At 43.2% G+C, this 26,377-nt stretch overlaps 1 protein-coding gene across 1 annotated transcript in view; it reads right to left on the bottom strand.

Moving 5' to 3' along the window:
* The window catches only part of AACS (acetoacetyl-CoA synthetase), a 142,061-nt gene that overhangs the window by 65,409 nt on the left and 50,275 nt on the right, over positions 1–26,377 (bottom strand). The window contains exons 6-7 of the mRNA XM_040347366.1: positions 9,047–9,161; positions 8,015–8,096 (exon numbers count right to left, since the gene is read on the bottom strand). Coding sequence (XP_040203300.1) covers positions 8,015–8,096; positions 9,047–9,161 — 197 coding nt within the window. The remainder of the gene's footprint in view (positions 1–8,014; positions 8,097–9,046; positions 9,162–26,377) is intronic.

Genomic DNA, 26,377 nt, shown 5'->3' with positions numbered 1-26,377 from the left:
ACACACACACACACACACACATACACTCTCCATTTTACCGACAGGTAAGGAGATTTTGGAGAAGAGGTGTCATGTACATCAGCTCCTTATCAATTTTTACAGATAATAGGGTAGAGTAGAAGATTCATGTAAAATGGGGTAACATTTTGTAAAGGCTGCACAAAAAAAATAAAAAAATCAATGCAAAAATATTCTCTAGGGCAGGTTATAAAAGCAGGGGACTCCATTTTAACTCATTAGTAATTAAGATGTTGGCTTAAATGAGAACCCCGATATGGCTAAATATTTACCTCTTATGCTTTCAATAGGAGCTGTAATACATATCACATTCTTATTTTTATTGAGTGGATAGCATACAGAATGTACAGAGATGAAGTTCAAAAAAGTGTACATTAAAAAGTTGCTCAATCATGATGCGATTACGAGAACAAAAAGGCAACTGAAGAGGACGTGACTAAAGTAGAAAATGTGAGTTCCCTCCGGTTATGAAATATATTATTAGTACCGCATTTTGCCCTTTCCAAGTCAAGTATTACATCAATTCGACAAGGTCGGAGGTTATAGATGGGTCCAAAACAGAAATCGGATTGGCTGGCCTGAACTTCAGGAACTCACTAAGATAAAATGGCCAACATGAGGTTTATCGAAATCAACTCATTAACAGCTGGTGTGAGGACGAAACTTGACCTCTAAGATGTACCCTTAAGAGGCCCGAGACAGAAACACACTCGTTAATAGTTTATCAAAAAACAAACACAAAGAAGGAAAAGAAAGACAGAAAAGAAGAAAAGAAAGAAGAACAAGAAGAAGAAGAGAGATGGGGAAGGGAAGGAAAGGTAGCAAAGTCACATTCTCTGGGGGACCAACCCCCCTCCCCTGACTTGTGACCAGCTGGTCACCGCAAGTTACAAAACCCAAAAAAAAAAAAAAAAAAAACACAGGCATTTGCACAGCCATCAACCGAAAGTTGCCAAATCTGCAAAAATGTATTGGATCAGTGAGAGTCGCCATGAGTTTTTTGTTCACCAGCGTACCATGGACTCGTTGCTTCACTTTGTGCAAGGAGAGCACACTTCACTTCCACGCCTTTGCGATTATCAGTTTTATGGCCAGAAAAGTATGGGTCGCTAAGATTCATTCTCTCTTTGTTGGGCCCTCTATTGGCTTATGTAACAGAGCTCCCAATGGTCTATGCCCAAGATTGAATGCAAGAGTGTATTGACCATGTTATAAAATCATATCCATAGGCATTTAACTTTAGGACTTGTCCATCATATGCGTTTCATATTTCCCTAGTCTGAGCGACCCCGAAAACCAGCAAAATAGGTAGGGAGATACTTTATGATTCTTGCCTGGGTATAGTACCAATTTGACATTATGTTAAACAAGTTCTCCAAAGTCACCACATTACAAGAACAGTGGAATAGAGACTTCCACATTTTGTTTCAGTCTGGTGAGGAATATAGCAAGGATACTGGGCCTTGAGTTGTTGGGGGAGGGTGGCATCTAGTCTCGAAAGCCGTTGAAGGCGATGACGAATCATGGTTCCTAATAAGGATTCTAATATGTGGCGTATTTGGAGAATGAAAATGCTCAGAATTTGGTACGTCATATACGTCATACATCATATACATGTTGTATACATCTTTCAATTGTTGGAAGAATGTATGGGCCATTAAGTCAATACATGTCACTTGCAAACAACCGCAATGTTCTCTGCCAATGCGAGATTTCACCTGACCCCAAAGATCTGTTCTCCACTAGTTGTTCCCTCAACATCTGACAATGGCCAGCACAATGGACAATGGCAAGTGGCATCACTGCAATATTGAATGTATCCCTATTGCCAGCCCTCCACAATACAGATAGGAGCCACAGCTTTGCAGTAATGTGACTGCAATAAAAGAAAAACTGCAATAAAAGAAAACCTGCACAGATGTCTCTTAAATTGCGGCCGAAATCGGGACTGCCAGCGGGAGTGAAATCGTGCGAGTTCAGCTGAACTCACACGGCTTCAATCCCGCAGCCCAGTGTGAACCTGGGCTAAATGTATTAATTTTACAAATCTATGTTACCATAGAAGAACTCAGCCGAAAGATAACAGCAAATGGCTCATCTCTGTGGTCACAAATCCTCAAAAGTCATCAGGGATGGTATATGGACACACAAAGGCCTATGGATATGCCCATGGTCAGCTCAAGAGAAAACAACTCATGTAGCATAAAGAGCCCTCACAGTATGGAGCCACTGACAATTATGTCCTTCACTGTGGTTTAACGGAAGCCAGAAGGGGTGTGTGCACAAACACACACAAGGGACGGCGAATAGGAGGTCAGCTCAAGGAGACATCAACTCATTTAGCATAGAGCGTCCTTAAAAGTCTGGAGCACTGTGGTACAACCAACTATTTTTTGTTGCTCCCACCCACCTTTTTGTGCTCTGCTGTACAGGGTTTCCAAAAGGTTGATACAGAGTGAAATTTGGGTACTTACACTTCTTGCATTCAAAAAAATACAGTACGTTTTATTAATACATATAAATCTGGAATAATGTGTGTCTTTTAGATCTACCTGGAGTTCAGCTACAAGTCTTAACCCAACTCTAGACCTGAGAGATATGTGTGCCTCCATACCTGCTATTTATGGTTTCTCTTATATGAACTAGGAATGTGATGCCTTGATTACCCCTCAGCCTGACCTGATGGCTCCAGTGGGTATACAGGGAGAAGCCAAGCATAAAGAAAGGTACTGCAACTCAGTTCTCCCTGTCATAAAGCAAGCCTGTTAGTTACTTCATACTTAATGGACAAAGGACAGGGTTGCTTTAACTTTTGCACTTATTTTAGGCATACAAAGCACTTACTGGTTGCCAAAAGTGACACAACCATTCTCCTCTGCAATTCTCCCCAAACATGTAGACCAATGGACTTAAAAGAGCTGCTGACAATGTAAAAAAAAAAAAAAAAAAAAAAAAGTGAAACCTAGTCAAGGTAAAGTAAAAAAAGACACATTTTATAAATATTGGGTAATACACACCTAATCATTTTTAAACTACAATTACCAAGGCACGCTGCTGCCAACGAGAGGATTTTGTAGCTGGTGCAGCCTATGACCGGGATGGAAAGAGCCTTATCTGACAAAATGGACATTCCAACCAAGGTAGCAGATGCTGGCAAACTGGTCTCCACACATCAAATTACTACATTTTTGTATTCTGACTGGAGTGTTTTTAGTTGGTTTTATCTGCCAGGAAATCATGTCATTAATTTTACGCCGAGCTGAGCTGTGGGCTTTTCAATAGCCGGTGAACCATTATGCACTTGGCAGGCAGTTATCAGTAACGAAATGCAATGGGCTCAGAGGAGGGCCCACTAAAACATACATGTCTGGCTGACTGTAGTGGAAAATGATAATATTTTGTCTAGTCTGCTAGGACCTGTATTATAAATGGGAAGCCGCCAGAACGCACCATGAAAAATAACACTTGGAGGGAAAAATAATCAAACAAAAAATAAATAAAATAACAGAAGAAAGGGAGGGTGAACGCTAGAATATGAATTTCAATTTTCACTCATTATGAGAAGATAAATCTTCTCTTCCAGACGTTCAAGTGAATGCATGCCCCAGAAATTTGCATGAAAAAAAAAATGTCAAGGCATTACCATAACTTAGCAGCTGCTGAAAAATCTGTTAACTTCTCCCTGACCATGTGTGGCATGCAAACTGTAGGGATCAATTATGAAAATACAAAGGATGAATTATATGGTGATGCTAAATCATTTCTGCCATCAGCCTTAGCAACCAGTATCAACAGCACGATGGCTAGATGCTTGTGTCACTTTCCTCCCACACTCCCAAAGACATCCTGGTAGGATAGATGAAGCCGGTCTAATTTTTCCCCATTATATGCCTATGGAGGTAGGGTCCTTAGAGTGTAAGCTCCTTAAGTAGGGACTGATATGGAGGAATGGTATGTAAATCAATGCCTAAAATTGTGGGCTTCATACTAAAGTCTATGGTAAACATTCCAGATGGCTAAAGCCCCACTCCAGGCAACTAAGAAACTATCCCTTGTAGTGGGGATGTGCATGCACTGCCAATGACTGACTGCTTGTTTTGGTCTAGAAGACGCTCCCCATAATCCAGTGGTCTAGGGTTCTGACATCATTAAGACCAAAGCAGAGTCCACAGCCCTGCATTGGACATGACAACGCTGAGGGATAGTCCTCCACTGGATCATGGGGAGCACCACTTGCCAGGGAACAGAGGATCAGGCAAGTACAATGGATTCTCCTCTCCCCTAAACAAAATGAGCCATTAACCCTGCAGTGTGAATGCAGCCCCTCTGGAAAGGATACTTTTTTAGTTGGGCTTTATGTCAGCACTATGAACAATGACAGCTGATAGGGTGCTAGGAGTTACTATACTGCACACAAAATAAGTACAATGCTTGGAGACAGGATGATCTCATTTATGGGTCCCACTTGCACTACACAAGGTTGGAAAAATAGATATGCACTGGGGGGGGGGGGGTGAGACTTCAGCTTTCACACATGTGCAAAGCATATTAGAAGCCTCGGCAGAGAACCCAACTCCTAACTAAAGTTCTACCTCAACCCCAAATGCACGCAAAATAAAAAGATAAAATATAAAAAAGGATTATACTCACCTAGGTGTATGCAGCATCGATTTGATGCTGCATCTGCCCCCTCGCCGGTTCTGTAGCGAGAACTGTGCAAACACTGCTGATCGCTCAAATCTCCCACTCCGCTCTGAGCCATGGCGGTCGGTTACCAGCTCTCCGCTCTGCCCCTCCAGTGCTCACTGGAAAGCTGGGCTGTGGAGGGGGTGGGAGGGGCTGGCTCAGGTTCTCAGTGAATCTGTAAAGTCGGATCCTTCCAAAACCTGGTCCAGCTAAGTGATGTCAGCCGTCAGCAGACTTTGGCTAGCTATCGGCTGAAAAAGGGTCACAGGAGTGAACGAACTGCACTCCTGTGACCTACAGGAGAAGTACAGCCAAAATAGCTTTGCCCAAACTTCTCCTTTAAGTCCTTCATTAAGGCAAAATTAGTCAATTGAAGAGACTGTGTACAAAAGGATGTTGTGGTGGTGTGCACCATTAGAGAATGAGACGTATTCAAGCGGGCTTGGGAAATCGCAGCTGGTACACCCACTAGCAGCCTGGAAGCAGAACAATGATGTGTCCATTTTGTTCTGATGTGTAACTGAAGGGATAATACAAAAATTTGAGGAAGTTGTTAAGAAAGAGTATGGATCAGTAGTTACTGGCAGTGAAGGAGAGGTAAGAATTCAGCATGGCTGCACCCATTAGGATCTGGTGAATATATACAAGGTTACTGCTAGGGCTAATCTCAGGGGTTATGTTAGGTTAGCAGTTAAACCTGAACACACACACACACACACACACACACACACACACACACAGGGCTGCCTATTTAAAATCTGGGAGGTAAATCTATTACCTATGCATGTATTGTACATGCCTGCATTGCCCCTTTATATGACAAAGAATGTCTCAAAATGGCTTTGTACTGTAGTATAATCTGATTCATGTTCACAGTCTAATCCATCTGTCACTATTTGTTTTCCATAGACATAAAAACAGCTGACACTGTCATGTTTTCATTGATGTACGCAATATGCAGCAGCCCTCTCAGGCACTAATGTTTATTCCAAAAATAGTACATGTCACGCAAAATGTGCGTTTATAAAAAGAAAGCCCAGTAAAAGGAGAAACATGGTGCAGATGTGCTAATGAAAACACAACATGTTGCAATGAAGTGCCCCATATCCATTTTTAATTGGTATGGAACTGTAATGTCATTACATTTAAACATTTTCACGTATTTAAAACAAGTGAGACAAATGCGTCCACTTTATATGGATTCTTTGCTGGCTCAGCCAAATGGCTCTCAGGATTTTAAAAATAAACTATAAAAACTGGGAAATACGAACAAAATATATAAATAAAAAAAAAACAGGAACAAAGTCTGTTTATATTTTGTACTAAATTAAAAGCCTTTCTATGGGGAAAAATTAATAAAAATGATATCTTAAACTGAAGAGTAATGACCCAAAGCCATGCCTTCTGTTACAAAAAAGTGGTGAGGACAAGTTTCTTCAGCAAAGAAAATATAAAGTGCCAACTGCTCTGTGGAATGCTGGAATCACTTTAGCAGGAAGTCTCTGCATTTTAAAAGGGATCCTATACTGGCTTGTATTACAGGGTACAGGTTCCAGGGTGGTTAGGGTCTGTGCACACTGGATTTTGTTTACTTCAATCCCATGCAAGTCTATGGAATAAAGCAGGTCAAATTCTGAAGGACCTCAGAAGCATCTCAAACCAATTTTAGGCTACATGCTTGTTCCAGGACATCCCCGGAGCCTGCCCCTTTAAGTTATCAAGGGTAGCTTCATTATTGAGTTCTCGCCACATAAGTTCATTTAAAAAGAAACGCCTTTTTAAAAGGTGTTTCCCGGGCATTTGTTCACATCAGGACTGCTTTATACCTCATACACAATAGGAACGCAAAAGCAGCTCAGAACAAGATCAGGAGATCAAATGCACCTGTAAAGGAACTTAGAGGCACGTCAATTGCAAGCCAAAACAACATGCAGCCCTAATTATGTACAAATATTCTGGAATGGGCCTTAAAATTGTCTCTGGCCCAATGCTTGCTCCTCCTTTAAAACTGAGGCCCCGTACACACGACCGAGTTTCTCGGCAGAATTCAGCCAGAAACTCCATCGGAGCTGGATACACTTTTCACAGAGGAAAGGAACTCGTCGGGCCAAATAGAGAACATGTTCTCTATTTCCTCGTTGTTCAATGAGGAAAGTTGAACAAAGGAGATTGTGGCGCTGAAAATTAGTGACACGTGGGTAAAGAAAGAGTCAGCTGCATGGATGATGAATCCTTGTTATTAAAAATAATAATAAAGAAAATTCAAAAAATGAAAAATGACAAAAATAAAATAAGAAAAATATGAACCTGGGAATAATGAGTGATGCGATGGGTCTTGGAGGGAGAGACACTGTTCTGTGATGAGCTGATGGTCCCAAAAACGTTGTCCTAGGGCAAGCCTTCCAAGGCAGGGGAGACCAGAGCAGGGACTCCAAACATGTATGCAGGGTAAGAGAAAATAAAAAAACAGAGGGCGCCTCCAGGTTAAACGTTTAAAAAGCTTGTTTAATACACAGACAACAGTGTTAACTTACATAGTAAAATCTTAAAATCCAGTATGGAAATTTACTCATTCGATGCTGGGGGGGGGGGGGGCGGGTAGAAGGGACGTCGATCCGGGCTAGTTGTTATGCTGATCTTGCTCTCTGGTTGCTCTCCTAAGCCTGTCAGTCCTTTTGCTGTGAAAACAGCTGGTCCGGAGGGATAGTGGAAACGAGGCCCGGAGCTCAGCGTAGCTCCGGGCTACCCGCCCCCCCCCCCCCCCCCAGCATCGAATGAGTAAATTTCCATACTGGATTTTAAGATTTTACTATGTAAGTTAACACTGTTGTCTGTGTATTAAACAAGCTTTTTAAACGTTTAACCTGGAGGCGCCCTCTGTTTTTTTATTTTCTCTTACCCTGCAATGAGGAAAGTTGGCCCGCCGAGATCCTCGGCAGCTTCACACAGAACTCGACGAGGAACTCGATGTGTTTGGCACGTCGAGTTCCTCGGACGTGTGTACGGGGCCTGAGACTTCAAGCTGAAGGGTTGACTTTGTGAAGCCAGTTTAAGCAAAACATTCAATTTCTCTCCAATGTTTATGTGCCTGACCTTAATGCCCAGTGCCCATGCAGATTGAATTTTCCTTTAGCATCAAGTAATATATTTGTGCAGAATTCATAAGTACCAATGCAAAAGTTTACTTTTTCCCATAAAAGTACCGTAGTTAGTTTGGAAACAAATTGTGGATAACATAAAATATAAAAGAAAAGGGTTTAGGAGGGATTATTTAATATAACCCCTCCTATTTAATATATTTAAAACCAACCTGTTAGGAATCTTAGAGATGTCAACTTTCTCTTTTGCCTGGACATAAGGAATCACTACCACTTTCTTCAGGTCTGGTAATCCTGAGGAAAATGAAAGAAAACAGATTACATTCAAGAAGGTGGTAGAAAATTCAAACTGCACAATTAAAAAAAAAAATGAATGAGACAAAAAAGTTGTCATGTTAAAAAAAGTTCTGCAAGTACAGTTTTCCAAACTTACCACGGCTCAAACCTCTTACAAATTAAAAAAGGCAACTTATGTGGAGTCAAGGGTTGAAGACCCCTGGTGTATAGCAAACTATCAAACCTTATGCCCCAGAGCTTACATATTGTAAAACAAAAAAAAAAAAGTATTGAACACGTCACCATTTTTCTAGGTAAATATATTTCTAAAAGATGCAATTGACATGACATTTTCATCACGTCAGTAACAATCCATGCATACAATGAAACCAAAACAAAATAAGTTCAGTAAAATGTATGTGTAATAAAATGGAATGACACAGGGAAAAATTATGCCGTTTGTTCACCAGGGTTCTCCAACAAACCTGAGGGCATCACAGAACAGCTGTATTTATACTGAGAGTAAATTACACACAGGTGGACTCCATTTCCTAATTAGGCGACTTCTGAAGGCAATTGGTTCCACTAGATTTTAGTTAGGGGTATCAGAGTAAAGGGAGCTGAATATACATGATACACTTTTCCGATATTTATTTGTTAAAAAAAAAAAAAATTGAAAACCATTTATCATTTTCCATTCAACTTCACAATTATGTGCCACTTTGTGTTGGTCTATCACATAAAATACATTTACGTTTTTGGTTGTAACATGACAAAATTTGGAAAATTTAAAAGGGTATGAATACTTTTTCAAAGCAGTGTGTGTGTATATATATATATATATATATATATATATATATATATATATATATATATATATACACACACACACACACACACACACACATACATACACACACACAATATACAGAATATGTAGGAATACAGATAATTTGGGAGGGTTGTACCTTTTACTACATTATGCAGCTTCTCCAGATGTGCATGCTCCTTTCCATTATAAATCACCGCTTCCACAGAGAAGATCAGCTTAGGCTGAATTTGGGAAAATCTGTCCAGGACTCCCTGCATTGAAGTGCAAGATTAAGACAAACCATGAATACAACACTGAACCACATACAGGTATTCATGCAAAAAGTCAGGGTCTTATTGTGCTTTTTTTATTTATTTTTTATTAGGACAGTACAAAACAAGGTAAAGGTGTCAAGACAAGTTGTAGTAATCAATGGAAACCAATCAAGTTTAATCTTTTGTCAGTTTGGAGCAGTTAATAAATACCATGATGATGTGCAGACATACTGAGACACATTGATCACACAGACTTGAATCCAAGGTGCCCTCCTCCTGAACATGAATCTGTGACCAGGCTATGGATATCCAAATGTTAAAATTTTTCACAAGCAGCAAGTGTGCTTTAAAACAATTGCTCACTGACCTCTGCAGCTGTAGGCACTGTAGAGCAATTCACCCTCAAAATTTACATCAGAATATTTGAAGTTCTTTCAAATTGTTCCTTCGAGCAGCTGAACTCACTCGCCCCCCCTCCCAGCAGTGCCTTTGCAGCCTTCAAGCCCTCTAATACTGTAGCACGGTGGTCACCAACATTTGGGACCATTCAATTCCCAATTTTGAATCCCACAGACCACCAATACACAATGCTCTGGCACTCTGCAGCCTTACAGACTCATCGCTGGATCGCACTTTATTATCCAGCCATGTACTCAAGCTCTGTGTTCCCTCCCAGAGTCTGATCAGTGCGGTCATTGGAGGGCCTCTACTTCACCCCCCCCCCCCCTGCTCTCTGCACTACTCCCAGCGCCTCCTTCTGAGTTCATGGGAGCCAGAACTACAGGAGGCATCGGGTATCTATGCGCGCCGACCATATGGACTCTCAGCGTGCATTGAGAACACTGGAAACATTGAGCGGTATACATCCGTCACAATGTTGATTTGTGGCAGAAAGCCCTTGGGACCACCAACATTTTCTCATGGACCACTGGTTGGCGACCGTTGCTATAGTGAATGCGAACACTAAAGCCTCATACACACGGGCCAGAATCTCGTCAAGAAAAAAAAAAAAAAGTAGTTTCCTGACGAGATTCTTGGCAAGAATCTCTTGCCGCCCGAGTGTACACACACTCCTTTCAAAAGAACCGCAGATCTTTTGAAAGGCAAGAACGCAGCGACGTCATTGCGTATGACGAGCATGCGCTTGTCACATTCAAAGCCGTCGCCGCCATCTTGCTTCACCCTACCTATGCTGTGGAAGCTACCGCGCATGCGTCAAAGTCATTTCGAGCATGTGCGGATTTCCTCGGTGACAGGCAAGTATACAGACGCTCTGGTTTGTCGGGAAACAGGCCGACAAGAATCTCGATGAGAAAATAGAGATCAGGATCTCTATTTTTCTTGTCGAGATTCTGGGCAGATTTCCAGACGAGAAACCTGAAAGCCTCGTATACACACCCTCGGTTTACTCCGATGCTCTGGGAATGAGAGCAGAGTGAGCTGGTGAGAGAACACCTTCTGCATCTACAGTTATAGCCCTGTACCCAACAAGAGGCCAAACACAGTCCTGAAGTCGGCCCAATCTGTTTACACTCGGCTCTTTTTCTAGGTGGTGGCAGGTACTATGCACGCTTTTGGTTGGTAAAATTGCTGACAGAGTCCAAGCCATGTTATTCTCAAGAAATGCCCATCACTTCTGGAGCGTCTGCAGATCGAAACTAGTGGAAGATTTCAATGGGGGGTATGAATCACTAACGAGAAGAGATTAAGGCTGGGTTCACACTACTACACTACTTTTATCCTACTTTGCTCTGTGTTCAATGTTTCCCTATGAGAGCGTCTTGTAGCGTCCTACACAAGTCGGTCCGACTTTGAAAATGCTCCCTGTACTACTTTTGGTCCTACATTGATCCTATTTCAGGCCCATTGAATATCATTGAAGTCGGACCAAAGTAGTATCCTGTTCATGAAAGTAGGATGGATGTAGGACCAATGTAGGATAAATGTAGGACCAATGTAGCAGAGCAAAGTAGGATGAAAGTAGTGTAGTAGTGTGAACCCAGCCTAATGAAGGAACTTGATGACACTTAACCTACATAGCAGATTATTTAAAGCTTAGTATAATATTGCTGTATCCACAGTCCCTGAAAGTCCTCTTTAATACTCAAGAAAAAACAAAAATACTACATTGAAAAACCCATGAGAAAACCTTCTATATTAGATCAGCCAACATAGTCATATTCTAAAAAATCTCATAGTTCGTATTTCCTATCAAGATGCATTACCCTCAATAAAAACATCAACACAGATGGAGCCATTATTGCATTCTTTGCCAGAGTCATTCATAGCTATGAGACTACCATTCTACAGACTAAAATAGGATCACATCATCCAGCTGCTGCAATAGTGTTCTACAAATATGCCATCACTCAGACGCCTTTCTCCAAGCAATCAATAGAAATTCTTTCCTTCTAAAATACAATCCTAGCATGAATCATGTTCAGATATTTAAGCAATTTTATAGCTTATCACAACTCTGTGTTGATTTTAATATACGGAGCTTTACGCTAGTATTCGCCGGTACTTTGGCCTTTGCACATTTGTTTTAAGTCATAAGCTTAAATCAAAACAAGCGTAATTGGTATTTTTACAATTTAACTCGTAAAAACATAATTGACAATTTGAAAATGCAAAACAATTTTTATTGTGACACAAAAGTTAATCAAAAACAAAGACATCTGTTGGTCGCAAATAAAACAAAGGTCTTGGTATAACCAGCTGCAAGTCCTTTGGGTAAGAATCTTCCGGCTTTGCACTTCAGGACAGTCCATTTTTCACATCTGGCCCAGGGCTCTCAGTTGGGTTGAGGTCTGGGCTTTTCTAGAATGGTCATTCTTCATTTTCAACCACTCTAGGTTTGACTGTGTGTTTAGTCTTAGGCTCCTTTCACAAGAACGGCTGTTTTGCCGCAGTTAAAAGCACATTTATGTTTTGCTGGAATTCAAGACTCCAGGAACAGTGGTCAGCTGCATTTGTACAGTGGGATTAGCTGCGGTTGCGTTTAGCCGCGGCATGATATTGAACGGGGTTTTCCGACTTGGATCCCTGCCAATACCAAGCACTGTGTCTGGTATGAATCTTGAGGGGGAACTCCACCACCCGGAGCATGTTGGGACTGTGACGTCATAAGAGGCCTATATAAATCAGTGCGAGCTGCGCACACAGCATTACAGCGGGAGGAAGCGACGTGTCAACATCGAAGAAGAGGGCGACAGAAGTCCGGGCTCCCCCCCCCTGCTTGTAAAAGAGCTAAAGAAAAAAGAGTGGGGTTCCCCAGTGGAAGAGAATCAGACGGCGGTGAAAACCGGGACACCGGGACCCCGCCCCCCCCCCGCAGAAGAGAACCAGACAGCGGTGAAGACCCCCCGGCAGAAGACGTCGAAGAAGCCTGGGGTGGGGGGGGGCCTCGTAAAAGAGCTAAAGAAGAAAGCGGCCCCCCGGCGGAAGAGAACCCTGGAGCCAACTAATAAATTACTTTAAAAACTGTGTGTAGAGTGTTTTTTTTACATTTTTTTTCCCGCCAGGTGAATCTTGAGGGTTTCCCCCTCAAGATTCATACCAAACGCAGCCGACACAGTGCACTGCGGTAATGTGCCGATAGCTGCGGGACATCTATTTTTTCTATCCTCACAAAACCGCGGGTAACAAGACCGCAGGTAACCGTAGTGTGTGAAGGGTGTCATAAGAAAGCATTGTGTGCTTCTAGCTGCAGTAAAATCCGCAGCTAAAAGCACCATTTTATCCGTCCGTGTGAAAGGGGCCTTATGCCTTGTACACACGACCGGTTTTCCTGGCAGGAAAACTGCCATGAGAGCTTTTGGCCAGGAATCCCGGTCGTGTGCATGCTCCATTGCAGTTTTCCCAACAGGAAAACTGCCAGGAATCCTAGCAGGTTTTCCATTTTCCTGCCGGGATTCCCGGTGTTTTTTTAGCCGGCAGTTTTTCTATGGGGAAAGCCTGTGGTGGAACATACGCAGGGCCGGGTTTCCCGACCAATGCTCTCATGGCAGTTTTCCTGCCAGGAAAACCGACAGTGTGTAGGGGGAAAAAGCTACCGAGCAGGACTTTTTACCGCCGGGAAAACCAATCGTGTGTACATGGCATGACTCTCCTGCTGGAAAGTAATCTCCACTCCAGCTCAGGTCTCCTGAAGACTGGAGCATGTTTTCCATTTACTCTAGCCATGTATGTGGCTCCATATCCTAATGTCTCCAAGCCCTTGCTCAGTTAAAGCATTACCACAACCTGATGTTTCCATTGCCACTTTACTATGAAGAAGGTATTCTCAGAGTGAGTAGCTTTCCACTACAGAAAGAATTTTGTGCAAAGACCAAATAAATATAAGAGATTAGAAAATTGTCAAAAAACAAAAATGCCGTTGATACCATGGAAGACTTTCAATATTACATAACTTTATTAGTTAAAGCACAAACGCCAGTTTATAAAAAGGTATTTACTGGTCATGTGACTATCAAAATGTCTTCCACTTCTCAAATATTCATGATTTCAACCTTTCTTTGGGACTACATGTCTAAAGATCCACTGCTGATGGGGATGATCATAGGTACTCCAAAGGTTAGTTAAATGCCACATTGGTATATACACACATAGTAACATATGGCATACCATAGAGTGGTGCCATTCATATGCTGTGAGGGTTACTGGGTTGGTTGTGGACACTTAAGCTCTTCAAGTTGTAATACTCACAGCTTGTGATGTCAGTGCCTTGATATCACACTTGATTGCTTTGGGTGGAGAGGAAGGGACTGGGTGATGCAGGGCCTCACAACGAGAAGATGCATGGGTGTTTCAGGCACAACAGAGCACCTCAAAGACCCTGGACACTATTCATTATGCTCTACAAGGTATGCTGAACTAGCGAGACTGAAGTTGGGCTTTAAAACACTTTTCTTCCCATCGTAAAGGGTGCTCCCATGTCATTTATGGTGACCTTATTGTGAACAACTTTCCACATGGACCTTTTATACAAGCCAATTGTATACCCTCCGATCACCTCTTAAAGCTCTCATACCTTCACTGAATATGCCACCCATCTTGTTCTTAGCTCAGTAGTTGCTCTGCAATAGCCTGATGATTTTCAAATAAAACCGTTACTGTCCAGTGATTGCCTGTTTATAAGACCAGTGGCTGCTATTCCTCCTGTTCCCACAGCCACCAGTCTTGGCACAACACACTTCTGTCCCTGCCTGCTGTAGTGGGCAGAAATGACTGATCCTCCTAGCCAGCACGCCATATCACGGTCCCCCACTCGCCCGGCATTTGTCACTGCTGCACTGGGATCACGGTAAGAATCGTGAGGAGAGCCAGCCGGATCACCCAGAGCTGTGGCACAGCTGGTATATGAAATGCCGGCCACTATCAAACAACGTCCCGCCTCCCATGATAGACAGCACACTGGTCCAATGCCAGTTCTGGAGGTGGGACTTTGACAGAGGCTGGCATTTCATATACAAGCTGTGTTACAGCGGGAGATCCCCACTCTGTATAATCCAGCCGGAAATCCTAACAATTCTTACTGTGATCCCTACTGCACTGATGAGGCTGTACTGATAGACAGTGGACACAGTTCACTGCCCTACTGAAACCGTCCACTGCCAAATATCTGTAAGAGGGGTTTCCACCATCACTGCAAAAAATTGTATGTCTTATTTTCAGTTTGATGTGTATTATATGTGACATTACATATCACAGAGACCGGTATTGTGGTAATATTGACGTTCGAGATTACCATACATTAGAGGGTTTCACCATTATTGTGTTATTGATTAGCAAGTTAGCGCTGCACTTTTTTTGTTTGTTTCCTCATGCTGATGTAAAGTACAGACATCCCAAGTCTCCCATGAATTGCGGGAGCCTCCCGCATTTGGCTGTGGGCTCCTGGACACTATTCCTTCCCCTCCCCTGGCCACAGACCACAGACAGAAGACAGAGCAACCGAATAGAGTATGCCCGCTCTGTCTTCTGTCTGTGGCCAGGAGAGGGGGTGGGACAGAGCCGGGAGTGCTCCGTTGGTGGACATGGATAGGTGGCACTGAAGGATACTGATGGGCTGCACTGGTGGGCACTGATGGGCTGCACTGGTGGGCATTGATGGACACCGATAGGTTGCATTTCATTGGCACTGGCAAGGCTGCATTGCGTCACCTCCTTGAATATACTGTGCAATTATGGGCTTGTGTCTACAGTTTGGTAATGATTAAATAAAGCATGTAGGGGCAATATGTTTATCTTCTGTTGTGGCTGGAGGGGGAGATGGCATGGGAAGTTATCAGCCACAGCCAGTAACAGAAAGCTTGGAGGAGGGTGAATTTAATATTTAATTATTGTAGACTACATATAATACATGCTTTACATTTCTAAGATTGTCATCTGTGTGCTTAGCAGTGTGGCGGAGAATGAGGGGGTAGGATTTAGAGAGAGAAGAGCCGATATGAGGCAATCCCAGCTATCCTCGGCAGAATTAGAGAGCTGGCTTCCTGAAAATTCAGCTAGACTTTTCTCTTCAATGGGAAGGAATTTCACAAATGTAATACCTATTTAGTGTTTTGTGTAGAGGGGTGTACTAATGGAGAATTGTATCCTGGAGTTGCTTTAGAAACATTTACCACTGACAGGGGTGCTCACAAAGGTCAGCTTGTATTCATGTAAAACCCTTATCCCAAATGCAATTAAAAACAAACAAAAAAAACTGGATTATAAACTGTAAACTGGAGTTCAGCTTTAGTTTGTTAGTAAAGTCTACCTAAATCTGCTAGTCAAACACTACCCTCTCCCCAGACTGAAAAATGCTGCTGTCCATAAAATTTACTAATCAATCCAGAATGTAGACCGGAAAACAGGAGACATGTTACTGGTTGGATCACCAAGTGAAATACAAAAGGGAAAAATGCCTTAAGAAAAACTAGTGTAGCCACCTCATCTAAGGATCGGTAAGCTACAATATATAACATTTTTGGTTTTGGGGTTTAATACAGCTTTAAAGGTAAAAAATGTGTAGAAAAATAGCATTGTAACAGAAGCTTTTTGTTATGGCATTATTACTGTCAAATCCATTTTCCCAGGTGACACTAAACATTTCACCCCTGAAATTCCCCCATCTTTTTGCTACAATTGAGCAGACATAATTCATTATTTTCAAGAAAGCAGCGCTGAAGGAGGAACTACCCCAAGGAGGTGTAAATGTATTTTTTTACTGCCTTTTTATGATTTATCACCATTCCACTATTTTATATAATTGCATTTTCCCTCCATTTCATACTTTACCCAACAAATTGAGTTTAGTTATTTTCTGTAGGAAAGACATAGATCTTGACTAAAAGAGACCCTGTTAGATCATTCATTTCAGCAAGAGTCTTTATATAGAAAATACAGTATGTGCATTTGACATATTTTGTGTTTTATGTACCTGTAAAGCCTCCTTTGTGTAGACATCCAAAAACCCAGATGCCACCATTTTGGATCCAATACCAGCAAGCTCAGAACGGTTGCTCAAAATTATTCCCATTCGCGCTTTCCCCAGCTGCTACATTAAAGGTTATGTAATGAGGAGAAGGAAGGGGTGGAGCAGCTAAACCGGCACAGACATGAATTAGACAGTCCCAGAGAGGGCTATGGCGTGCAAGGTGGGGGCAGTGCTAGGAAGCCGACCCCCTCTTTAAATAGTAATCTCATTAAAAAAAATCACACACGCACACACATATATATATATATATAAAAAATAATAATAATTATTCATCTGAGCCCTCCAATCGAGATGAATGTGAAACCACATAAAAAAAGGCACCAGAAAACTCACAACATGACCTGTAGGTGTGCCCTGGCGAGTACACTAAAAAGGGGGCATACCCAAGATAAGTAGTGGTTGATTGTAGACGACGGATGTGAAGGAAGTGCCCTGGGCTAGGAGGTAGGATATTGTGCACTGGAACCGACAAGGAACACAGGTGAGTGGGCTGCTTAAAATACCCCCCTCCCCCTGGGCCCCTCCCATAAATTCAGGCCACCAAACTGGCATTCTAATTTATGGTTGGAGCCCTCCAACCAAGATAGATGTGAAACCACATAAAGACACCACAAGTTTCACAACATAACAGAACTGAGGTGTGCCCTGATCAGCTGGTCGGTACACCAAAAAGGGGGCAAAAATGCCAGGATAGTAAAAGCCGTTTTAGTGGTATACATGGCATTGGGCAAGCTTGGTGAAGGCTTGCAACATCTCAACCTGGGGATTCCGAATGTACCGGGTAAAGCAGGCGGATTCTCATCTGTCCAATCTTTTGATCACATGATCCGGCACCCCATACTGGGAGGTGGCCGAGGTCGTTTCGATCCGAAAGGAGTTCCTGGAAAACTGGTTAGGGTTGAGGCCTAGATTAGCCAGGAGGATGCAAACATATCTGATAAACCGGCTAGCCGTTAGTGAGCTGGAAGGAAAAGGCAACAATGGGCTGGAAGAGGTGTGATAACTGGTCCAGAATCGCTACTGGACACCATTCGTTGTGGGTCAGGAAGAATTTGATGTCGACCCCGGTACCAGACTGATGAGTTTTGGACACTGCCAGATGTAGGACAAAAACAGTCTTGAAGGTGGGCATCTGCATAGCACCTGGCAAATGGGGCCACTGTAAGTGAACTCACTGGGCCGTAGGAAGCCATAGAAGGCCAGGTAGATGGCTGCTTGGATGATCAGGCTGGGAGCAACCCAAAAGGAGACCGGGACAGGATGGCTGACATGTTCCAGAACATGGGACTTTATATGGGCAAGTGTTAGCTACTAGCTACAGGCTTTGACCGCATGGGTCACAAACAACGAGGGTTTCCCAGGGGCTTGTATGGGGAGGAAATACTGGATGACAGCTAGGTACAGTCTGACAGTGTTCTGGGACAGGCTCAGAGGATTGTGGCAATAAGACACGAAGGCCAGGCATGCTTGATGTGACCAGTGCCCGTGTGGCTAGGAATTTGCCTGTTGGGGGACAATGACCGGGTCATTCGATCAGCAGGAAGTTATCAAGGTAGTGTATGACTTTCTGGTACTGCGCTTGATGAGACAGGATCCATGTAAGGGACTGAGCGAGAGTGTCCAACAGCCACGGGCTGCTCTGAAGGCCGAAAGTCAGTTTGGTGGCGGAGTCGTATGAGCATTACCATTTGATGCCATGCCACTGCCAGAGAGTCGACTCTATGGGTAGCAGTTTGATGGCTTGAGAACTTGCCCTTTGCAGATCTGTGCACCCCCCAGTGACAGGACAGGCTGTCCAACTTGTCCACCTGGGGCTTACCTGCAAGTAAAAACGGTTGTGAAACCACTATAAATACCTCCCAGACTCCTTCCATAAACTACAAGTCCTGTTTGTCATAGCGGCAGATGGATTTGTAATTCTCAATGGAATACACTTACTCCCGCTCTCCAACTGATAGGGAGCTGGAGAAGAGATTGCAGGAGCATAGTAATGCACCTACAATCAGCATTGCAGGCTCTCGAGAAAAATAAATGCACCTTTTCTTCCCTACAAAAATATATGCACTTATTTATTTTAAGGTGGACTGAGGCTGCATTCACACCTGAGCGTTTTCAGATCGTAAAAAGCTCATCCCAAAAGTTAAAAAACACCCCTCAAAAAAGTACATGGGCTTCTTTTTGGGCAGATCACAGGAGTTTTTCTGCTTTTTACATTGGTGCCATTTTGACCTGTACAAGAAAAAAAAATAATCGCAGGCAAGATCACGGGAAAAAAACAATATGTTCAAGTGTGAATGCAGCCTTGGCCTTCAAATACACTTTTAAATGCAACAAGTGTTAGTACCTGAAATTAACTTACTTGCTATCCCCTATACAGCGCACTCAAGCCGGAAGGTGGAAGGGCAGCACTGGGAGTGAATCACATATGCTACATCAGTATTTCTTAACTCCAGTCCTCAACAAGTTATGTTTTCAGGCTCTCCATTATTTTGCACATACGCGATTTGATCAGTATCACTGCCCTAGTAATTACCACAGCTGTTTCATCGGAGGGAAATCCTGAAACCATGACCTGCTGGGGTGCCTGGAGTTAAACACTGTGCTGCATACATATAAATGGACAAGCAACATGCTCAGAGAAGAGCAGATGAAGGACTGATGTCCTAGCTTTCAAACTGTCCTCTCCCCATCCTAGCACCCAACTGTGCACATACTGTACTTACCAATGTTCAGCCCACTCTGGTCACTTGATCTTCCCTGTCTCAGCCAGTAGTCTGACAATAGCTGGTTATGCCTGCAATGGTGAGATGACCTATAGCGTATCTGTTGTCGGCGCTCCCTCCTCTCCACTGAATCAGTGCTGGCTGACACTGGGAAGATCACGTGATCTGGACTGGAGCAGCCATAATATAGGTATGTATTTGCATATTTCTTATACAGGTTGGTTAGCATTGGTGTTAGGAAGGGTAGGGTTGGGATGAACCTGGAATTTCACTTTAACAGCAGAAGAGAATGTTGGATCAGCCCAGATGTTCAGTCTAATGAAGTGTACACACAATCGGAAATTCCGACAAGAAAAGTTCGATTTGAGCTTTTGGTCGGAAATTCCGACCGTGCGTAGGCACCATCGTACTGTAGGAATTTCCGACAGCAAAAATTTGAGCTGGTTCTCAATTTTTCCGACAAGAAAAGTTCTTGTCATAAATTCCGATAGTCTGTATGCAATTCCGATGCGCAAAAAACACACATGCTCGGAATCAATTCGACGAATGCTTGGAATCATTGAACTTCATTTTTCTAGGCTCGTTGTAGTGTTGTAGGTCACTGTGTTCTTGACAGTGAGAATTTTGTGTGACCGTGTGTATGCAACACAAGTTTGAGCCAACATTCTGTCGGGAAAAAAATCCACGGTTTTCTTGTCGGGATTTCCAATCGTGTGTACACGGCATAACAGGGATGTGCGAATCTCAGGAATGGATTGACAGAAAAACGAATCTTTTGACAAAAAAAAAAAAGTTCCTAAACCTACAATTTAACTACACATTTATCGGTTTGCCTGGAGTTCAGTTGTACAAAAAAAAAAATAATAAAAAAAAAAAAAGGTAGGAGGTAGCCATTTTGTACATCCCAATCTACTTTCCATGTGGACTTAGAAAGCATCAATAACCAAGTAAGGACAGTTCTTGTGCACGCTATACAAATGTGCCTAATTGGTACAGAAGGGAAATCATACGCTTTCCTCCCGCTGTAATGTTTTCAGAGAGAAATCTGCTTATCTGACCATTTCCATTGCAGCCGTCTTGAACTGGTTACATCCAACCCACTCATTTGCCATCAAGATCTATGCAATTGAAATCTCCTTTCACACTTGAGCATGCAATGTAACTAGCTGATGTATAATGTTTTTACGTCAGCGAAGCAGCTTGGATATAATACTGTGAAAAGACACATTAGACAATAGGTAAATTAAGCATGATGACGGCAACAAAAGCCCAGAGCTATACCACTAGAATATATGAGTCAGAAAAGATACTGCAATGCCTTATTACTTTACAATTGTGTCCTCGCAGATGATTTGGTGCAATGACCCCGAGTCCTGTACAACTGACTGGCCGGCAATGGAGAATTATGGGAAGGGATTGATTTTTAATGAAGTGAGAATTGCAGAACAAGCGAACATTTACAAAAGAAATGAAAACCTGAAAATAAAAGTTAACACTTTCATGCCCCTTTTTGGAAGTACAAGTTTAAAACAATTTGTGAAGACTTCGTAGTTGTCAGTCGCAGCAAAGCGCTTGATGTTGATGAGGCTCTACTGCTCTCTGGTGGTCACTTAAAGAACAGCATGCCAGAAACTGCAAACTGGAATCTTTTGATCTGTTTCTCATCTACGTTCCCATTAGTTAAAAAAATAAAAAATAGACAGTATAACCATAGACAATAGGTTATGGTAAGAGGAGAGTAAAAAATGTCCTCAACTCTAATCAGTGCCAACAGTGTTAAAGCGGGGGTTCACCCCAATTTTTTTTTTTAACATTACATCTAGCAGAGCCAGCATACTAAGGACATTTACTTTAGGCAGGTAATTTTTTTTTTTTTCTCCGTACATACCTTTATATTCTGTTTTTGTCCAGGGCTTCCGGGTTCCGATGACTGCGGGACTGGGCATTCCTATCATTCGGTTTGATGATTGACAGCTTGTGAAACAGGTGACCTGTCGCACAACGAGCGTCACCAGATGTCGGGAAATAGCAGAGCTGCGAGTCGCCACTGCGCAGTCAGCTCTACACGGTGCCGTATAGTGCCGACTCGCAGCTCGGCTATTTCCGCAAATCTGGTGAAGCGCATTGTGCGACAGGGGACCTGTTTCACAAGCAGTCAATCATCGAACCGAAGGATAGGAACGCCCAGTCCCGCAGTCATCAGAACCCTGAGGCAGGGATAGGAACGCCCAGTCCCAGAGTCATTAGAACGCGGAAGCCGGGGACCAAATCAGAATATAAAAAGGTAAGTACGGAGAAAAAAAAAAAAAGACCTGCCGAAAGTAAATGCCCTTACTATGCTTAGTCTAATGTTAAAAATTTGTTTTTAGGGTGAACCTCCACTTTAAGCTAGCCATACATGATACATTCAGATTGTAGAATCTACTTTCGATTTACCAAAATTATTTAATAGGACACACAATCCAATTTATTGGTAGCCAATCTGGTAGGCCCTTGCACGGCATATGTTATGGTAGATCTAATAAAGGAGTCTGTACGGATTGTATAGTGTTTGGAGTTCCAGCCTTATAATTATTAAAAGTCAGCAGCTACAAAAAGTGTAGCTGCTGACTTAATAAACAGACACCGACGCTCCGTGCGGGCAGCGATGCTGCCGCCCGGAGCGTCGCTCCTCTCCCCCCTCTCAGTCGACGCCTCCATTCACACTGTGGGCACGCGGCCGTGACAGCTTTCAGCTTCACGGCCGGGCACGCATTGCGCATGCGAGAGTCGCGCTGCGCTCTAGGAGTGGACAGGTGATCTCCTGGGACCTGTCACGTGTCCCAGGAGATCGCCTAGAGGGAGGGGCTGCCTAAGGCGAGAGGAGGAGTAGGACAGGAAGTCCCACTCCTGCCGAAGCCCCCCCCCCCTCCAGAAAAAAATATGAAATGCCAAATGTGGCATGCAAGGGGGTAAGGAGTGCTTAAAGCAGAAGTTCCACTTTTGGGTGGAACTCCGCTTTAAAGCCTTCTTTAAAAAGGCGTTCACATGTCCCATTGCATCACATATGCCAAAAATTAGGGTATTCTTCATTTCAGTGGGTGGAGTCATGCAAATCATTATTTTATGCCCCAAACAGCCAAATTCCCACCCAGAACCAGTGGTGTATAGTGTACTAGATTATAGCCATATATTATAGAGGCATTTATTCAAAACTGTCTACAGTTGTTTCAGGCTTTTTGCCCATCAGTGCAGTGTATTGAATTCAGAGCTTTTAAAAAAGTAGGGCTTGGAACCCAATGAGACGGTTTAACCATATAGGTTATGGTGAGAAGGGACTAAAGCAGGGGTCTCAAAACACATACAAGTCCCCATCATGCCTCTGGGAGTCATGATTGTAACTGTCAGCCTTGCAATGCCTCATGGGACTTGTAGTTTCGCAACAGCTGGAGGGCTGCCAGTTTCAGACCCCTGGACTAAAGGAATCCAAAGCCTTCACCGACCTGAAATGGGGGATATGTGATGGCATGAGACATATGAATGCTTCTGGTTCTAAAAAGCTTTACTGTGCCAAAGTAAAAACGAAGAAATACAAGTGTTAACGTAATTCTAAAAAGTGAATCTTAAACAAGTCCATTCTTTATGCTTAGCCCTGGTTCACATTTCACTTTTAACATTTCCAATTTCTTCCATCCATCCATGTTTCTTTGCTTTATTTTGCCAAGAAATCACAGGTGACACAGTGGCTTAGTGGAAATGTTAAAAGTATTTTTTAAATCTTAAGATAGATATGTGATTGCACCGACAAAAAAAAGAAACCGACCACAAGGAAAACAAGGATGCTGCCAATCTTGAACTCCACTTCTGGAAATGCTAATGGCCCGGCTATCATCCCTACTCTGAATTTTGATAAGGTCTTCTGATGTCCCTCTGATTTTCCTGGCCAGTTCCAGGCCATTGCCATGAATTATTAAAGCCAGAGTGACAGCATTATAGAAAGTATATAGACATTATTGGCAACTAGCATTTTCAGAAGAAGGAGAGGAGTCCTGGTAGCCTGTATATTTCTTACACTGTGGGTTTACTTTATTTATCCTGTATTTAGTGCGATATGTGGCAGCAAACATAAATCGTAATTTGCCCCAGTAATGGCAGATTAAAAAAAAGGAATAATAATATCAGGACCATTTTCAATTTGCATATGCCAAGTTTTCAAAGAGTAGTGTGAAATTGAGGGAGATCTATAGTTTATGGTGGGGGGGGGGAACACATTAACCATTCCCCTCTTTCAGAAAACTATCTGCTGACAAAGAATTTGAGATAAAATGGGACCGAAATGGTTATTGCTTGCCCAGGCAAAATTTCAGCTTTCAGCACTGCGTCGCTTTAAATTAAAATTGCGCTGTCGTGCCTCTCGAACACAATTGACGTCCTTTTTTCCCCCCCACAAACAGAGCTTTCTTTTAGTGGTATTTGATCACCTCTGCGGTTTTTATTTTTTGCGCTATAAAACCAAAAAAAAAAAATTGTCAATAAGCGTATAGGGATTGGTTTGCGCAAAAGTTTTAGGGCCAGATTCACAGTTGTAATACGCCGGCGTATCTACTGATACGCCGGCGTATTTTCAAATTTGCCGCGTCGTAGCGTTGTTTTGAATCCTCAAAACAAGTTACGACGGCTTTAGGCTTCGATCCGACAGGCGTACGGCTTCGGATCGTAGGTGTAATACTCCGGCGCCCGCTGGGTGTAGTTTGCGTAGTTTTCCGCGTCGGGTATGCAAATTCGCTGTTTACGGCGATCCACGAAGGTACGCGCGTTCGTCGCATTCTCTTACGTCGTCGCTAGTCGACTTTTCCCGCGGCTGCTATTTCATGGCTTAGATTTAGACCAGCCATGTTAAAGTATGGCCGTCGTTCCCGCGTCGAATTTCGAATTTTTTTTTTTTGCGCAAGACGTCTGGGAATACGAAAGGACGTAACGCACGTCGCCGTTCAAAAAACACATCGGGGCGCCGTAATTTTGCGCAAAGCACGGCGGGAAATTTCCTAACGGAGCATGCGCAGAACGTTCGGCGCGGGAACACGCCTAATTTAAATGGTACACGCCCCATCTGAATTAGGTGGGCTTGCGCCGAATGCATTTACGTTACACCGCCGCAAGTTTACAGGCAAGTGCTTTGTGAATCAAGCACTTGCGCTGAAAACTTGCGGCGGTGTAACGTAAACAAGATACGTTACGCCGCAGCGCAGGTACCTGAATCTGGCCCATAGCGTCTACAAAATAGGGGATAGAATGACGACTTTTTTTTTATTATTTTTTTTTACTAGTAATACGGCGATCTGCGAATTTTGTCAGGACTGCGATATTGCGGCGGACACATCGGACACTTTTGATACATTTTTGGGGACCATTCACATTTATATAGCGAACAGTACTATAAAAATGCACTGATTACTGTATAAATGTGACTGGCAGGGAAGGGGTTAACACTAGGGGGGCGAGGAAGGGGTAAAATGTGTATCCTGGGAGTGATTCTTACTGTGGGGGGAGGGGACTGACTGGGGGAGGTGACCGATGCTGTGTCCCTATGTACAAGGAACACAGCATCAGTCTCCTCTCCCTGACAGGACGTGGAGCTCTGTGTTTACACACAGAGCTCCACGTCCCTGCTCTAAAACTGCCGATCGCGGGTACCTGGCGGACATCGCGGCCACCAGGCACTCGCATCAGCTTCGGGCTGACACGCCGGGCGCGCACGCCGACGCCGGTATGCACGTGCCCCCCAGTGGCCGGAGGACCTGAGGCCGGAAAAAGACGGCCTCCCGGATTTATAGAGCCACCTGGAGGCCGTCTTTTTACTATGGCCCGGGACTGAAGTAGTTAATGAAGGCAAAAAAGAAGAGCTTAAAGCTGGCCTGAAATCGAACATTAAAAAAACTAAGATTATGGCAACCGGTCACATCAATCCTTGGCAAACAGAAGGATAAAACATGGAAACTGTAACGGTCACCACCGTTTATGATATTCCCATTACATCGCCCACGTCAGCTTATCTGACACTCCAACCATCCAACAGACACGATTCATTCCATTCCCCAGAAATAACGAGACAAGCTCCATTCTCTGTGTCAAAATGTATGAACGCTTTTAAAGGTATCTTAGCTTGCTTATATACAGTACAACATGTTTACAGTAATCAAAGGAACAAAGGAACAAATGAACTCTCCACCCACACAATGGGGCTTCAATACACCTTCAGATGGGCTAATTACTAAACATTCCAGACAGCCTGTCTCTGCATTAGGAGGTAATTACTACAGCTTGACAAGTCACATTTCACACACAAAACAGTATTATTAGCATACATAATGAAAGGTCTTTCAGGAGCCTCAATTAACACCTCAAAAGCATGTGTCCTCACATTGAATGAAAAAAATCTTATTGACCGGGTGTGGGTCAGCATGAACCAAACTGTAATATTCCTGCAATATGAATTATCAGTTATCAGTCACATCTCATGTAATTTATAATTAATATTTCTCAGTCACACTATGCCCAATAGGGGCACAGGGTGAACTAGACCCAAGAGTTATTAGTGACGCTGGCACAGGAGTACCCCTCATCCTTCAAAAGTCTCTGGTTGTCACGGGACATTCCGTTACAGAAACAGTGACAGATTTTATCTTCCTAGGCTCCAAGATCACGGCAGATGGTGACTGTAGCCATGAAATTAAGAGACGCAGGAAAGCAATGGCAAACCTAGACATTATTATAAAAAGCAGAGACATCACCCTACCGACAAAGTGCCATATAGTCAAAGCTATGGTATTCCCAGTAGTAACCCATGGCTGTGAAAGATGGACCATGAGGCTGCATTCACACCTTGGCGTACAAAACCAATGCGTTTTGTCCCGCGAATTGCGGCGACAAATTGCGGTGTTTTGTACCGCGATTTGCGGCGACAAAACGACGCGATTGTGAATGCAGCCTCATCCCCTCTATTGAGATGGTTCACATCTCCTATGCTG

Source organism: Rana temporaria, chromosome 1 (genome assembly GCF_905171775.1).
Source record: "Rana temporaria chromosome 1, aRanTem1.1, whole genome shotgun sequence".
Taxonomy (NCBI): Eukaryota; Metazoa; Chordata; class Amphibia; order Anura; family Ranidae; genus Rana; species Rana temporaria.
The sequence above is the reverse complement of the archived record's forward strand: the minus strand, read 5'-3'. Positions and strand labels throughout refer to the sequence as shown.